General features: G+C 36.6%; 1 protein-coding gene across 4 annotated transcripts in view; it reads left to right on the forward strand.

The window, feature by feature from the left end:
• Positions 1–15,606, forward strand: part of Sec23ip (SEC23 interacting protein) — a 51,487-nt gene extending 35,881 nt beyond the window's left edge. For 2 of the 4 annotated variants that reach the window (XM_063244845.1, XM_063244846.1), the window contains 6 exons: positions 1,149–1,304; positions 1,676–1,778; positions 3,464–3,649; positions 4,183–4,342; positions 5,093–5,194; positions 14,108–15,606. In XM_063244845.1, coding sequence (XP_063100915.1) covers positions 1,149–1,304; positions 1,676–1,778; positions 3,464–3,649; positions 4,183–4,342; positions 5,093–5,174 — 687 coding nt within the window. In that variant the 3' untranslated portion in view covers positions 5,175–5,194; positions 14,108–15,606. Of the gene's footprint in view, positions 1–1,148; positions 1,305–1,675; positions 1,779–3,463; positions 3,650–4,179; positions 4,343–5,092; positions 5,195–14,107 lie in introns of all 4 variants that reach the window. The other 2 variants (XM_063244844.1, XM_003479304.5) reach the window with 1 other exon arrangement.
• The last annotated feature ends 200 nt before the right edge of the window (positions 15,607–15,806 follow it).

The following is a 15,806-nucleotide window of genomic DNA, read 5'->3' on the forward strand; positions in this document are numbered from 1 at the left end:
GGCTTCACTATTTGGAGACAGCCCAGTTAGTATAGTAGAAGGAATGCTGGATTTGGAATTAGAAATGTTGTGTCTAATTCTTCATTCTTTCACTGGCTGTGTGTTTTTAGGTAAGTCCTTTTACCTCTCTGATCTTTACTGTCTTCATCTGAGAAGTGGGCATGGTGAGTTTTGCCTTCTGTCTCTCTTTTGATAGACCAGTCAAACATGTGGATTATGCCATTTATTATTTTTTTACTTTACTCTCAGGGTTCTACAATGACAGACATTTTCCTGCCATTGAGAAAAAAAATGAGATTTGCACATTAGAATACTATGCAAGTGGTCTTTCCATACTATTCAAAATGAACTGTTTTGGGACAGATCATTTTACTGATGGAAGAAAACTTGCATGAGTTACAGAAGATGGAAGTTATAATAAAGATAATACATATGAAATGCCTAAGGGTCTGCCAGGCTCTGTGTTAAGCCCTTATGTAGATTTGGTTAATTTTTTCCTTTACCTTGAGTTTGGTGTTATAATTTCTCATTTTATAGATGAGGATTTTAAACTGAGGCAGAAGTGAGAGAGGTTAAGAAACTTGCCCAAGGACACGCAGTGAGCATGGGGTAGATTCAAACAAGATGACTTCAGATTCTGCAGTTCTAACCAAATTTATAATTACATAAATATAACAGTGCTTACATACTATGTTTGTTATCCTATATAGTAAGTAAAAATATAGTCAGGATGAACTAACCTGTGAAGATTTTTAAAGAGAACTTTTTGTTTTTTAGTCCTTTAAGCTAGCAACAGCTATCTATGAGAGCCATCATCTGTGTTTGAATGCTTATAAATATAGGTCCAAGAATGTTTGAAGATACTGATTACCCATGCCGCATACTTGTAATCCTAGATACACAGAAGCTGAGGCAAGAGGATCACAAGTTTAAGTTCACCCTGGGCAATTTAGCAAGATCCTGACTCAAAATAAAAAATAAAAAGGGGTAGAGATGTAGCTCAGTAGTCAATGCCTATGGATTTAATCTCTTAATTTCTCCCCTTTTGCCAAAGAACAAAACAACCATAACATGAACACTTGAAAATTCCTAAGAACATTGTACTTTGTGCTGTTGATCACTTTTTATTATTTTTTGGTTCTTTCTAGGTTTCTGTTGTTCACAACTCACTAGACTTTGAACCAGAGATTTTCTTTGCTTTGGGATCTCCAATTGGTATGTTTCTCACTATTCGAGGAGTGGATAGGATAGATGAGAACTATAGGCTCCCTACTTGTAAAGGATTCTTCAATATATATCATCCGGTGAGTGAATTAAATTGACTTTCTGTTTTGAGGAAGATGAAGAATCTGTCCATTTTATCTGAATAGATTCTCAGATTCTTATTTCTTTGGGATTAATATTGATCCTGGTTTTATAAGGCTGAGCTCTCTTCTCAAGAGATATGGTCCCTTACTTTCCAGTAAACTTTTTTCTAGAAAGTTGTTCAAAGAAATAGGGCTGTTGCTTTGCTTGCAAAGCAGTTTTACCACAAACTTGGAAATGTAAAATTCCCAATATTTGAATAATAGAAAAGAGCCAAACTCTCTGGTTTGCTAGTTATCTGTTTTACTTGCCCAGCTAAGATATGAAACTCAAAGTAGCTTTGCATCAATTTCTACTTCTCTATTTGCAGCTTGACCCAGTGGCATACAGGTTAGAACCTATGATTGTTCCAGATTTAGACCTAAAAGCAGTTCTTATTCCACATCACAAAGGTAGAAAAAGACTTCATTTAGGTAAGATATGAATGTAAAACTTGTTTTTTTCCTGTCATTTTGTAATGTGTAATGAATTGTGAAAATTTAATAATAAATTCTTAAAGAACTAATGTACTGGGGCTGGGGATTTAGCTCAGTGGCTTAAGTGCCTGCCTGGCAAGCACAAGGTCATGAGTTTAATCCCCGGCACAAAAAAAAAAAAAAAAAAAAAAAAGAACTAATGTACTTAGGTGTGTATTATATTCAGGACTTTTAAATTGGAGGAGCTATAAATTTACGAATGAATCCTTGATGGCATTGTAATTGTCTTTTAAAAAGAAATGGGTCTGGGAGGGAGTTGGTAATGAGGTGATAGGATGTATAATTAGATTTTGATAGTTTGGTTATAATTTTTGAAATTGGGAAGAAGAGTAACATTTCAATTAATGACCCAAACTATCAAGAAATAGATTTGATGTTGCCTAAATGAAGTGAGTTTCGTTTTCTTGCTAAATAGACAAACTTTTCTTATTAAAAAAGTACATTATATGGGGCTGGCAATGTAGCTCAATGGTAGAATATGCTTAGCTTCTGGGTTTGGTTCCCCAGAACCCCTTCCTCTCTCAATCATTGATATAATGTGATTGATAATTTCAAGTGGGGTTTAGATTGTGATTTTGATGGTTAATGGCATATATAACTTACCCTTAGGCTTAACAGTTTCAGTGGAGGGATGGGTATATAAAGAGAAGAATTAATATTGTCTTTTAAATAATACTGTTTGTGTTTTGAGACAGGATCTTGCTATGTAGTTCAGGTTTCTCCTGAACCCACTAGGTTGCCTAGGTTGGCCTCAAACTCATGGTGGTCCTACTGCCTCAGCCTCTTGAGTGCTGGGATTGCAGGCATATGCCATCATCCCCACTTTATGTTTTTTATTTGTTTCTTTACAAAATATTTAACTTTTTGAGAGTTAAAATGAGAAATTTGAAAGTCACATGTGTGGGTGTATATACCTGTAGTTGTATCACTCTGGAGGCTGAGGTAGGAGGATTGCAAGTTTGTACACAGCTAAATCAAGGCCAGTTTGGGCAACATATCAAGACCTTGTTTCAGAAAGCAAAACAAGTTGGGTAAGGTGGTACATACCTATAATCCTAGCCCTTTGGTGGCAGATGCTGGAGGCCAGCCTGGACTACATGGTAAGACATTGTCTCGAAAAACAAAACAAACAAAAAACAAAACAAAAAAATTTGATAACCTGAAGACCTTGAGTTCAAATGCGATTATTACACAACAGAACTAATGAAAGTACAGAGGTTTCCTTGTTTCTAGATTGGAAGTTTAAATTGTGGTTATATCAGAATCTTAAACTCTCAAAACTGTTTTACTGTTACAGTTTAGAAAAGCAGTGATTTTTAGTCTTGTAAAACTCATTTCTTAAACTTCCAGTGAAACAGTATAGGAATATGTTTGTGTTTTTATGGTATTTGATTATTTGAGACAGAACTTATAGGTTTATATTGGATCAAATTAATCATTTTTAAAAAATAGAATAAAATACTTGATGGCATTTTACCATACTGAAGGCTCTTGGCTGAGACATTCAAATGTTTGGCATTTGGAGGAAGGGGAGATCCTAACCTGTCTGAGAAGATCGTTAACTTTTAATTTCGGTGATACGGAATTTTACCAGTGACTTGGTGTCATCTGAATCTCTTTAGAGTTGAAAGAAAGTCTCTCTCGTATGGGGTCTGATTTGAAACAGGGTTTTATTAGCTCTCTGAAAAGCGCTTGGCAGACGTTGAACGAGTTTGCCCGCGCGCATACCTCTTCAACTCAGTTGCAAGAAGAATTGGAGAAAGTTGCCAATCAAATCAAAGAGGAAGAAGAAAAGCAAGTAGTTGAAGGTAAATTTGAGATTTAAGACATTTTCCAGTATAAATACTATGCATTAACATAAAAATTATAAATTATTTAGTGATGTTTTTCCTTTCTATTCCTTTTTGTGAAATTCTTTATATAAAGGGAATTCTGCCATGATAATTTTAGATGCACTTCAAAATCTGTATAATCCTTTGTTAACTAGGTTTTCCTGATAGTTACACTATGAGATGTTACTGTTCTGATACTGTTTATCTCTGTTCTTGTAGACTTTATTTGCCATGATTTTTTGACTTTCAAATTTTCTTTTCTTTCTTTCGACAATGCTCCCTCACCCTTTATCTTCACAACTTCTGTCAGCTGTTGGCTTTCTACTCTCTCTCTCAGAGAACCAGTCCCTCTTCCCCTGTTCTTTGGAGGAATGGGGAGTGAGCCTGGTAGCTCCCTACTTGCTACGTGTGTCAAGCGATATTCTGATTGAGCCCAGAAAGTCAGCTAAAGTCAATGGATAATGATTAAGTGATTGACTTTGCTATTGAAATGGTTTAAATTCTAGCAGAAAAGATTGTTGAAAGTCCAGATTTTTCCAAGGATGAGGACTACTTAGGAAAGGTTGGAATGTTAAATGGAGGCCGCCGAATTGATTACGTTCTGCAAGAAAAACCAATAGAGAGTTTTAATGAATATCTTTTCGCTCTTCAGAGTCGCTTATGCTATTGGTAAGTATTCTTCACTTTGATAATATTTGAGTAGGCTTTAGGTGTATGAATACATACAACATACTAGTTTTAATAATTCATCATTTGTTAGGAGTTATTAATAATTTGAAGTTGTATATATTTAAAAATCATTTTTCTCTTAGTTTTTTTTTTAAATTCAGAATAGAGATACGAAGGGAATTTGTTTGCAATATATATTTCTGACTTGTTATAATCTTTATAAATCTGCATGTAATTTGAATTGTCCACAAGGTGGCAGTATTTCATCTGCTTTTGACCAAGACCCTTAGTTCTTGCTCAGTGTTTTTGTAGGTATGTCTTTCACAGTGCGAGTGGCAGGGACTTTGAAAAGCCATTCTTCTATATGTCCTTGTCACTAAGAATTACAGCACTGCTTTGCAGCTTATTGGTTTGTATTTCTGCAGATTTTAAGAACAGTTTTGAGATCACAGTGCTCTGCCATCATTTGCCTTTTTTTTTTTTTTTTTTAAAGTTTTTTGAGACAGGGTCTCACCACATAGTTCATGCTGGCCTTGAACTTACTATGCTACTCAGGCTGCCCTCAAATTTATGGCATTCCTCCTGCCTTAGCTGCTTGAATGTTGGGATTATAGGCATGCATCACCATTCCTAGCCCGATTACCATTCTTAGAATTGAGTAGAACACCAGAGTTGCATTTATCGTCTTTGTACACAGAGGTTAGTTTCTACCAAGTATCTCTTAAATAAAGGTGCTTTTCTTTTTGACAGGGAATCTGAAGATACTGCCCTATTACTACTTAAAGAAATTTATCGAACAATGAACATTAGTCCAGAGCAGCCCCAGCACTGATCAGACTTCTTTTTTATTATGTGAGTTTATGCTTGTACATATCAATTCTCAGTGTTTGCATTCTGAAGTTTTTTGTATGGAGTTGATGTTAACTACAATTTTCTGTATCCTCTGAGGTTTTTTTTTTAGTTGATGTTTAAATTCAGGATAGAGACCATAAGACAAAGTTGGTTTACGGTATATATTTCTGACCTATTACCTTGTTTCCAAATCTATGTGATATTTGAATTCGTTCATTTTTAATTTCAGAATTTTTCATTTTTAGCTTCTTTTAAAAATAGATATTCCCAGGAGTTCACTTAGCTGTAGATCCCAGAACCTATTTCATAATACCTTAAACAAATAGCAACTCATTTCCCTTCTGTAACAGGGGAGAGTTTCACTGTTAAACGCTGCTAAATGCCCAGACTGCTGGCATCTTTCTGTCTCTGTGTTGGCTCTTGCTGTCTCATGGTTGCAAGATTCTTCTGTAGTCCCACACAGCATGTATATATTCACAGCATGAAAAAGATTGAGAAAAGGGCAGTATTTGTTATGCCTGTCCTTTAAATTAGAAAAGCATGTTTGGGAGTTTACTCATACCTATGGTCTAGTTCTACGTTCTCTTCCCCTATGCGTCTGTATGAGTGATTGTACAGGTGACATTGCAGTGTTCCCAATCCTCATAAATAGATGAAATAGAGGAAAGGGTTAAGTCTGTGATGACTTAGCCTGCAAGTTGGCCATCATGTGTATTCTCACTCTCCTCCTGAGATACTAGATACTTGTTTTTCCTCACTACATTATGTATTTACTTTTAAAAATATATATATAATTATGTATTTACCTTAGAAATTCATAATTATGTATTTTATTTATTTATTTATTTTTCATTTCCAGAAACTGTTCCTAGTATTTACTTTAAAAAATACAAAATGTAGGGTTTTTAATTAGAAATTTTAGAGCCTTTGAAAGAGTGAAATACAAAGTATTGAGTTCTAAATTGCAAAATAAAAGTTCCTAGCACACTTTGTTTCCTTATGCTTAATGATAAGTGAAGATTTTTTTCATCCTACACTTCTCTCTCATTTTAGAGAAGTAACCACTTTCAGTGGGGTTCCCATAGAACAACTTTTTAATTCAAGCAAATGGTCATACAGAGGACGTCGTTGGTGATCTTGACTGATGCTGTTTTAATGTCATAGCATGGATCAGAGTGCTTGAGGTGAAATGAGTGACCATTGGCAAAGGAGCTTTGCTCTGAAGTGTGATAGAAGTAAGGTAGAGGGGGACAGTGGCATTAAATTGTGTTTGCAGTGGGATTGCTCACTGTTGAGGGAAAAATTACTAATATGGGGGTGAAAGAGGATAACTGTTGGAGGAAATATTTAAAACTGCCGTGAGGCTGGAGATATGAAGCCAGGATAAGGTGGAGAGTTGAAGCCAAGGGAAGAAGCAGGGTTGTGTTTTCTCTTGGAGAAGGGTGGGCGGGGGATGAATACAGTTTCAAATAGCTTTTTCTCTGAGGTGTGTAGGGAGGTCATCGGCAGAGTATAAGGTCGCCAATGGAGGTCTTGTGGGAGATTAGGAGAGAGGAGCAGAGCGATACTTGTCTCAGTGTGGGAAAGGGGAATTTACCAGCCAAGTGTAATAGAAGTGTATTGCAGGCTTGAATATCCATGTGATATTCTGATCATAAATTTGAGGTGAATACACCTTTCTTTCTTGGGAATATACCTTTCTTTGGGTATCTTACCTTTCTTTGGGTATCTTCTGCTACTTGGGTGAGTAAACAGATATTTGGATTTACCAGGGCTAGGGTTTTTCCAGGTAAGTAGGGTCGGAAGAGAAAGATTGGAGATGTAGAGAAGATGAGGAATCCAATAGAGGGTAGGAGGCTTTGATTAGAGAGTGTTGTGTTTGGAGTAGGGGTTGCTAAAGCTGTTTAGCACATGGTCCTGTGAGGGTTGGTGGATGCTCTTGAACTCTGTGAAACAAATGTTCTGTGTACTTGCAAGCAATTTTTAAAAATAATCTTAAAATAGTGCTTCATACCAAGACCTTAGGAAATACTACAGAAGAAAATTAAGAAGCACCACAAATCACCCGTAATCGTACTCAATCATGCTAAAAGTTAATCTTTTCACATTATTTTCCAAATCTAAACATTTAAAAATTGATTGATTGATACTAGTGATTCAACCTAGGACCTTCACAGTGAGCCATGTCTCCAACCTTTTTTTTTTGTCTTTTATTTTGTGATAGGATCTTATTAAGTGACTTAATTTGCTCAAGCTAGGCTTGAATTGTGATCTTTCTGCTTTAGACTCCCAGAATGCTGGGATTATAGGCGTGCATTATCACACCCAGCTTGTTTGCTGTTTTGTAATATGTTTTTTCCCCTTAATATATGGTATAATTTTTTGGTATTAGCCTATAATGTATATGTGTGTGTGAGAGTATTGACAATTCTTTTTTTTTTTTTTAAATGAATGGTTTATATATACACTTGGTTCAACTTTCTAAAGTGGTGGAGTGAAGGATAGTCCTTCTAGCCCTTTTCCTCAGCTTCCCTATTCAGAGATAATGAATGATCTAATTTTGTGTATGCTTCCAGACATCTGCTTACACACACACATACACACAGTGTTTCATTTCTAAAAGATAAATGATATAAAAATTATTGAACTCTTCTTACCCTTGTGTCTTGGAGATTGTTTCATATTCATCCATTCATCCATCCATTCATGAATCCATGCTTCCATTTTTATTTATTTATTTAGGTACCCGTGATTGAACTCATGACCTTGCCAGGTAGTCACTTACGCCACTGAGCTAAATCCCTGGCCCAGTGCTTCCATTTTTATAGCCAGGCATCCAGCCACTTGTCCATCCAGTATTTTTTTGAGTGCTTTATTAAGTCCCAGGTGTTAGTCTAGATGCCGGGGTTCACAGCAGTGGACCAAAAATCTCTGTTCTCAAGTGGCCTACTTCCTCTAGGGAAGACAGACAGTAAAAAAACTGTTGAAGTGAGAAACATGCTATTGATGAAGTACCACTTGAGTAAGTGAGCCAGGTGAATATCTTTTCAGGTAGAGAATCCATTGATTGTTGCATTCTAGTTTGTTTAAACAGTCCTCTATTGATGAGAATTAGGATTATCTAATGTTTTATTTGTGTAAGTAATAATACTTCCATGATATATTTGAATAGTTGCATAAAATTGCATTTTATAGTTTTTTTTTAATCCTCTATTGGTGGTATTAGGTGATTTCCCAGATTTTCATTATTATACCATAATCCTGACATGTAGCTTTGCATACTTCTTGAATATCCCTGTTTTCTTGGGGTAAATTCCTAGAGGTAGCATTTTTAGATCTAAGAATATTGCGTTTATTGTTTTTTGAGACAGTCTTGTTATGTAGTCCAGGCTGACCTTGAACTAATGATGTAGCCTCAGCCTCCCCAGTGCTGAGATTGCAGCATGTGCCACTGTGCCTGGGAGAATGTTACGTACTTTGAAAGGCTTTTTAAAATCGTACTTATTGCTAATTGCATTCTGGAAAGTTGTAGAATTTTTGTATCTGTTGTCAGTGTGTAAGTGCCTGTTTTTCTGCACCCTTGCCAACACTGGGTATTACTACTGTATTTTTTTAATGTTATCTATTTTATAGTAAGAAATTATTATGGCATTATTTTTACTTATATCTCCATTACTAGTGACATTGCACATTTTTGATGTATTTAATTGCCTATTATATTTCGTTTTGCTTCTTCTTGACCTTTGTGCATTTTTCTGGAGGTGTAGGGTAGTGTTCTCTTGTTTCTTAGAGATTTATAATCATGATTTTTAAGGATATTAACTTTCAATCCTTGTAACTTTGTTTTCCAGTTTGATATTTACCTTTTATTTTTCTTTATGCTTTAGATGCTTATTAGAGATAAGTGGGTGGGTAGCATGTCTTAAAATATATAACATATATGTTTTCTTTTTTTAATTTTAAAGAGAATAAAATGAAAGAAAACAACAGAACAAAGCAAATTAGAGCAGAACAATTTAAGCAACACAGCACTTCACAATAAGACAACAGGACACAAACAGTGGTTACCATGTCTCTTGTTTTATTTGAAAGAGTTGACCTTACCTTCGCACGCAATAATATCAAACATAACAAAATAGTATAAAACCATTCAAAAGAATGAAAGCATTATAGGACTTCAAAACAGGAAATGAACAATGGCTACTATAATATCTTATTTTCCTCAAAAAAGTTGTCCATACCATCACACATAATAAAATCAAATAAAACACTACAGGATAGAACCAAACAAAACAGAAGAACAGAAGCATGATAGGACTTCAAAACAAGATGATAGGAAATCAGCAGTGGCTACCATAATGTCTTGTTTTCTTCAAAATAGCTCTTTATACCATCACACATAATAAAATCAAACAAAACAGAATAAAACCAATTGAACAAATGAATGAAAGCATTATAGGACTTCAAAACAATGCAATAGAAAACCATGATTACCATAATATATCCCATTATATTCAAAATAGCTGTCCCTACCATCTGACAAACTAAAATCTAACAAAACAAGACACAACAAAGCCAAACCTAACAAAATTGTGAAAAACCACAAGAATTCAAGACAAGACAATAAAATTAACAGTAGTTTCCACCTTTCCCTCTCAAATGTTTCCTCTATCACTTTTGTAATAATTATTTTGCTTTTGGATCCCATTAATTCCTTCTGTTTCTTATGCTAGGGTTCACGCGTATGAGTTCAAGCTGTTTGATCCATGAACGTGATCTCTAGTTGTGTCCATTTATCTATGGGGGCCTCAAGATTGTTCTGCTTTATAGCTGGGTAGTTTTCCACTACATAAAGATACCGTATCTTTCTTACCATTCTGAAGTTGATGGTCACGTTACTCCTACTTTTTTTCTGGTCTCCTGTCACATGGAACAACTGTTTTCTTTCCTTTGATTTTCAGTCTATGAATTTTTTTTCCAGTTAGTGTGTTTCTTATATACAGTATATCAATGGATCATGTTTATGATCCAGTCTTGCTGCATTTGTTTTTATTACTGAACTGAACTGAAGCCATCTATATTAATGGTTACAACTTGCATGTGTTGGTTTGTCTCTGCCCTACTATCCTCCTGTTGTTGGCCCTCCACTTTTCTCCTTCATTCAGTTGCCTGTCTTGTTTGGTGATCCTCTTCTGCTGCTGCTCCTGGAACCATGGTTATCTTTATATCTCTCTAGAATATCTTTAGCATTCTCTGAATTCCTTCAGTTGTTTTTTATCATGGAAGTGTCTTGTTTTTCCATTAATTTTGAAAGATAGTTTTGCAGGGTATATCAATCTGGGTTGGAAGTTGTTTTCTTTCAGAGTTTGAAACACTTCAAATTCTTCTTGACTTGATGGTTTGCGTTGGTAAGTCTGCTGTGATTTGAATTCATTTTCGTTTGTAGGTAATCTATTTCCTTTCTCTAACAGCTTTTAATATTCTGTTCTTATGTTGAATTTCTGAGATCTTGATTATTATAGGTCTGAGTGTAGATTTACTTTGGTTATGGCTAGTTTGATTTTATATGCCTCACTTCTCTGCATGCCAGATCCATTTCCCATGTTTAGGAAGTTTTCTGCTATTACTTCTGTAAATAGCATTTTAATTTCATTTGTATTGACCCCTACTTCTTCACCAACACTTATGACTCTTGAATTATGCTTCTTTGCATCATCTTGTAGGCATTGAATTGTTGTTTCCTGATTCCTTGTTATTTTTAAGAGATCTTTCATGACCACTAGCTGTAATCCTATCTTCAAGGTTTGAAAGTCCCATCTTCAGTCTCTTTCAAGTGGTCTTGCCAGCTTTCAATTGAAGTTTTAACTTCCTAGATCTCTCTTTGAATCTCTTTCATGTTTTGTAATTTCTTTCTACATTCATTCAAGGTTTCCATCATTTCCCTATGCTCCTCCTCTTTTTTTTGTCTATGTCTTCTTTAGACCTGATGAACAAGTCTTTCAGTATGTTTGTGATTTTTTCTTTACCTGAGACATTATTTCTGATTTAAGTGCTTTTACAATCCCATGAAGTTGTTTCCTTACTTCAGTTGCTATCCTCTCAGAGATTTCAGGTGTGTGACTTCCGTTTTCTTCCATGCTGGTATCTCCCAGACTTGTTCTGTGTGGGCTACAGGTCTGAGATTGCCTTTTGCTCTTTTATCTTGACATTCTTCTGGTTTCCTCCCAACAAGCTGGTTGTGGGGCATTTCCCACATTGGTGTAGAGGAATGGGACAGGCACCTGGGTTCCCTAACTCCAGATTACAGGGAGGTAGTAGGGTGTGGAGTGGGCTTCTCCAGATCTATGCAGCTACACTGGGACTTGCCTGATGATCAGGAGTGTATGGAGGTGGATTTGCTTCTCTCAATCTGTGTGTCTACACTGGGACTCTGGTGATGGTGGCAGGTACATGGGTGTGTTTGTTTGTTTCTGCTGGTGGGTGATGGCTGCCCGAAAGAATTAAAGGCCTCCAGTGGTAGCCTACAGGTGCCCAGAGCTTACTTTGCTGTGTGTCCCTGCTTTCTGCTGGCTGCTCGCAGGAAAGGGGCCTTCCAGTAGTGGTACCTGGCAGGCGGAGGCAGATCTGCTGGCTTTCTGTGCCCCCTCCGGTCGTCCGCTGTCTGCCCCACTTGGTGAGCCCCTTATGCCACTGTTTGGCTCACTGGTGCCTGTTGGGAGTGCACGCAGGAGCAGGGATGGCCCTCTGCCTCCTAGCTGGTTACCTGCTGGGAATCAACGATGATAGTTGCCAGGGTGTATACAGTGGGGCAAGGCCTACCATGGCTGTTAGAGTAGGTGCAGGGGCAGGGCTGGGCTCTTCCTCCAGGCCAAGCTAGTTACCTGTGTTAAACCTCAGCAATGGCTGTTGGAATGCACACAGGGGCAGAGCTGAGTCCAAGCAGTTTCCACTGGACTACTCCCAGCCAGGAGCTGCTAAAGGGAGCAGGCTCTAGGTCTGGTTCTGGGCTTATCTTGCCCAACTCCAAAATGGTTCCCAGCTAGTTGCTTTCTCCTGTGGGAGAAGTGAGCCCTGCACTCACTAGAAAGTGAGTAGTCCTCTGTATCTGCCCTCCCCCCACCGCTGTCTCTCTTTGCAGGGGTTTCTGGGCTTGCCAGCCACCACAGTCATGGTAACAATATGTCTCCAGGTTCCAACAGCTTCTATCATGCAGCGGGTCAGCTCTGGGTGAAGGCGCCACCAGCTACCGCCTTCTTCTTTGGTTAAGTTTTTCTGTTTTACTCTTTCTCTGGACTTCAATTCTTACTTTACGTTCTTTCTGGGTCCAGGGGACCCATTTCTTTCCTTCTTGTCTTCCCCATGAGGCTATATTCCAGCATCTGGAGTATTTCAGAGAGGCTGTTACTTTGCTGCTTATTGCTCTACAATCTTCCCCGAAGTCCAGCATACATAGTTTTAATTTTAATTATATATTTGTTATTTCAATATTTATTTATGTTTTCATTTATTGCATGGTGAGATGGATTTAACTTTTTATTAAGTAGTCATTTTTGCCTATGCCATGTATTAAATACTCTTTTGTCATTGATTTGATGTTTTTATCTTATGCCTGGTGTTTGTTTTCTGGACTTTCTTTTTCTTTGCTCTGCTGAGGACCAACCCCAAAACCACATCCATGTGGAATAGTTCACTCTACCATTGTACTAGAGCCCCGTCCTGGTTTGGGGGACTTTCTGATTTCTTCTGTCAACTTACCTTTCATTTCAAGTCATGTATTTTTCACATTTTAAATATTTATTTATTTATTTTAATTATTTATTGGTATTGGGGATTGAACTCATGACCTTGCACTTGCCAGGTAGGCACGTATGCTGCTGAGCTAAATCCCCGACCCTTTAAGTTTGGAATGCTCTTAACATCAGTTGTTGGCTGCAGGTTCAGTCCAGAAAACATGCATTGTCTTCTCCTAGACACTTGAGGGCACCACTTACTTGTGTCTGCTTAAGCTAATTTTTCTTCTGGGATTGTGAACTGAGACCACAAAATGCACAAGCTGAGCAGGCTGAGTGTACCATTTGGTTATCCAAGGTTTGTTTTTCTCTCTTCCCTCTGTCAAGGCAGAGCTGATAGCTTCTTCACCATCCTTTCTGGATGTAGGGTTTTTCCCTTACCCCTCGTTATTGCTGCAGCTATTTTGACATTCCTACTTCTTTGAGGACAGTATTTGACTCTTTTTGTGATCCCTTTCCTGAGCATTTTTGTTTACATGGTACATAAGTGACATGTCCTGTGGTATTTTAATAATTATAGTTTTATATTTTTTCATACCTGGCATACAGGTTCTTAGTATACAAGTTTTGGCTGTTATCTCAAATTAATTTTGAAATAATGTAAGTTTTTGTGACTGTACCCCCACAAAACAAAACCCAAACAATGGCAATCCTAGGATTTTGATAATACCTAATATGAAAAACTCAGGACCTTTTATTTCACGTATGATTTGTTCACTGTAATAATTTAATTTTCTCTTATATGTAATCTTTAAAATCTTGTTTAGAATTTAAGCTTTTAGTGTAATACTAATACCACAAAATACTTAAAAATATGCTTGGTATTCGTACATGAGTTTGGCTGAATTATACTCCTGCTTTTTGAATTATTCTTTAAAAATTAACCTGAAAGATAACAAACTTAAAATTTTATCTTTTATTTTACATACCTGCTTTTTACAGAGATTATTGGCCTCCTTAACTGTACCGAATGTATCCTGCTGTGCTCTTACCCCAGAAAGTTTTGTGCTCACATGGTGCAGTATGTTTGGAAGGTTGAACATTTTTCCTGAAACAGCAGCATATTATTATGTTACTACTGTAAGTTCATAAAGTTTACTAAGAATTTTTTTTTCTTTTTAAGACTTGTCTTCACAGAAAGTCCCAGTATAAATTACATCAATGAAAGAATCCTCAGAAGATGTTTCCAGTTTGCTCTTACGATGGACAACAGGAAAGCAATTCATCAACAGTTGTTCAGATACAAATCTCAGATGTAGAGAATCATTTAAAAGAAAGTACACAGAGTAAATAGACAGTTAAAAAAATCAGTACCGTATTTGGACAGTAGAGATGAGAAGATGCAATTATAAAAATAATGCAATGAAAATTCCTCAGATTTATGTGGTTGTATACTTGTCAAAGTTAAATGTGACCTCAGTGAAGAAATATTTGTAGCATGCAATGGTTACTTCTGTTACTTAAGAACTATCGTCAGTGGACTATTAAACTTACTTTTTTTTATTAATGCAGTATGTTTTTCTTTTTTCTGTATAGATTTCTAGAGAAGCTATTAATAACATGATTTTTAGAAACTTATGTTGTACTTTAAATGTGAATTATAGCTCAGAGCTGCCTTGATGCAGGGTCATTTTTGTGTGTGAAGAGGAAGGAACCAAGATCACTTAAGTTCCAACCAAGCTGGGTCTGAGGTTATAGTTCCACTGCCTTGGCACCACTGCCTAGAGTCCAGAAGTGGAAGGGGGTAATGTGCTCATTCCTTCCCAGAATTCTGTGAAGGGCTTTCCTAGCATGTCCACCTCAGCAGGAGAAGGAGCACATTATAGGTTTTTATTCTGTCACCTAAAGTGTGTGTACAGTTCGCTCATTGCTGAAGATCCAGTTACTGTGAGAACCAAAATGGAGATTTTAGTTTTTTGACTTAATTTCATTTATACCAAAGTGCTTGAAAGTATGAAATGTACTGCTTCCAGACTGTGAAGCTCCTTCATGAAAAGACTGCTCTGCAGTGTTTCACTAAATTCAAGTTATTGAATATTTCCCTAACCCTACATGGGAATTCTGGTTTTCATTATATAGCAGAAACATTTTACATTGTTTATATAGTTCTCATGGAACATGGAACTTTTTGAAAGCAACATATGATATACATTTTTGTGTATATATTGTAGTTGATGTGAATAAAATAGTAAATCAATGCATTTGTGAGGTAGCAAACTTCTGAATCACTCATGTCTTCCTTAAAAGTATTCCTATGAATTAAGTGTTTATTCCTTTTCATTGTGAGTAGCTGCCATGTAGTTAGCACAGTAGTCAGCATTTGCTACTAATCATAGGACAGTGAAGTTTTAGAGCTGCAGTTGATCCCAGACAACTTATATTTGAACCATGTCATTTTGTGGCTAAGAACATAATACAAAAGGCCTTTTCAGGCAAGTAGCAGCTTACTGGCAAGTAGCAGCTCTAGGCTGGACTATGGTTTTCTCGACTCTTTTGGCCTCCATTTCTCTATACTAGGACAGTGACTTTTTACTTCATTTCCCCAAAACTAATGAAATGATGAAAAATGATGGTTACTTATGTATATTTTAATAAAATCTCGTTTAATTTTTCAACTTATAATGAGTTTTGTTGGTATGATTTTGCCTGTGTCCTCTGAGTAAGGGGCAGTGGAGAAGGGACACTTGGAGCAGTGTCCATGAAGAACAGCTGAATGTCCAGATTCTTGCCATTTCATTTTAATATTTGAGGAAATACTTGCCTGTGGACATATTTTTCTATCACTACTGAGTTTGGTGTTTTTTTTGCAGTACTAGGAGTTG

The sequence above is a fragment of the Cavia porcellus genome, unplaced genomic scaffold (assembly GCF_034190915.1).
Source record: "Cavia porcellus strain 051 isolate PalLab524CR breed Dunkin Hartley unplaced genomic scaffold, mCavPor4.1 scaffold_2, whole genome shotgun sequence".
NCBI lineage: Eukaryota > Metazoa > Chordata > Mammalia > Rodentia > Caviidae > Cavia > Cavia porcellus.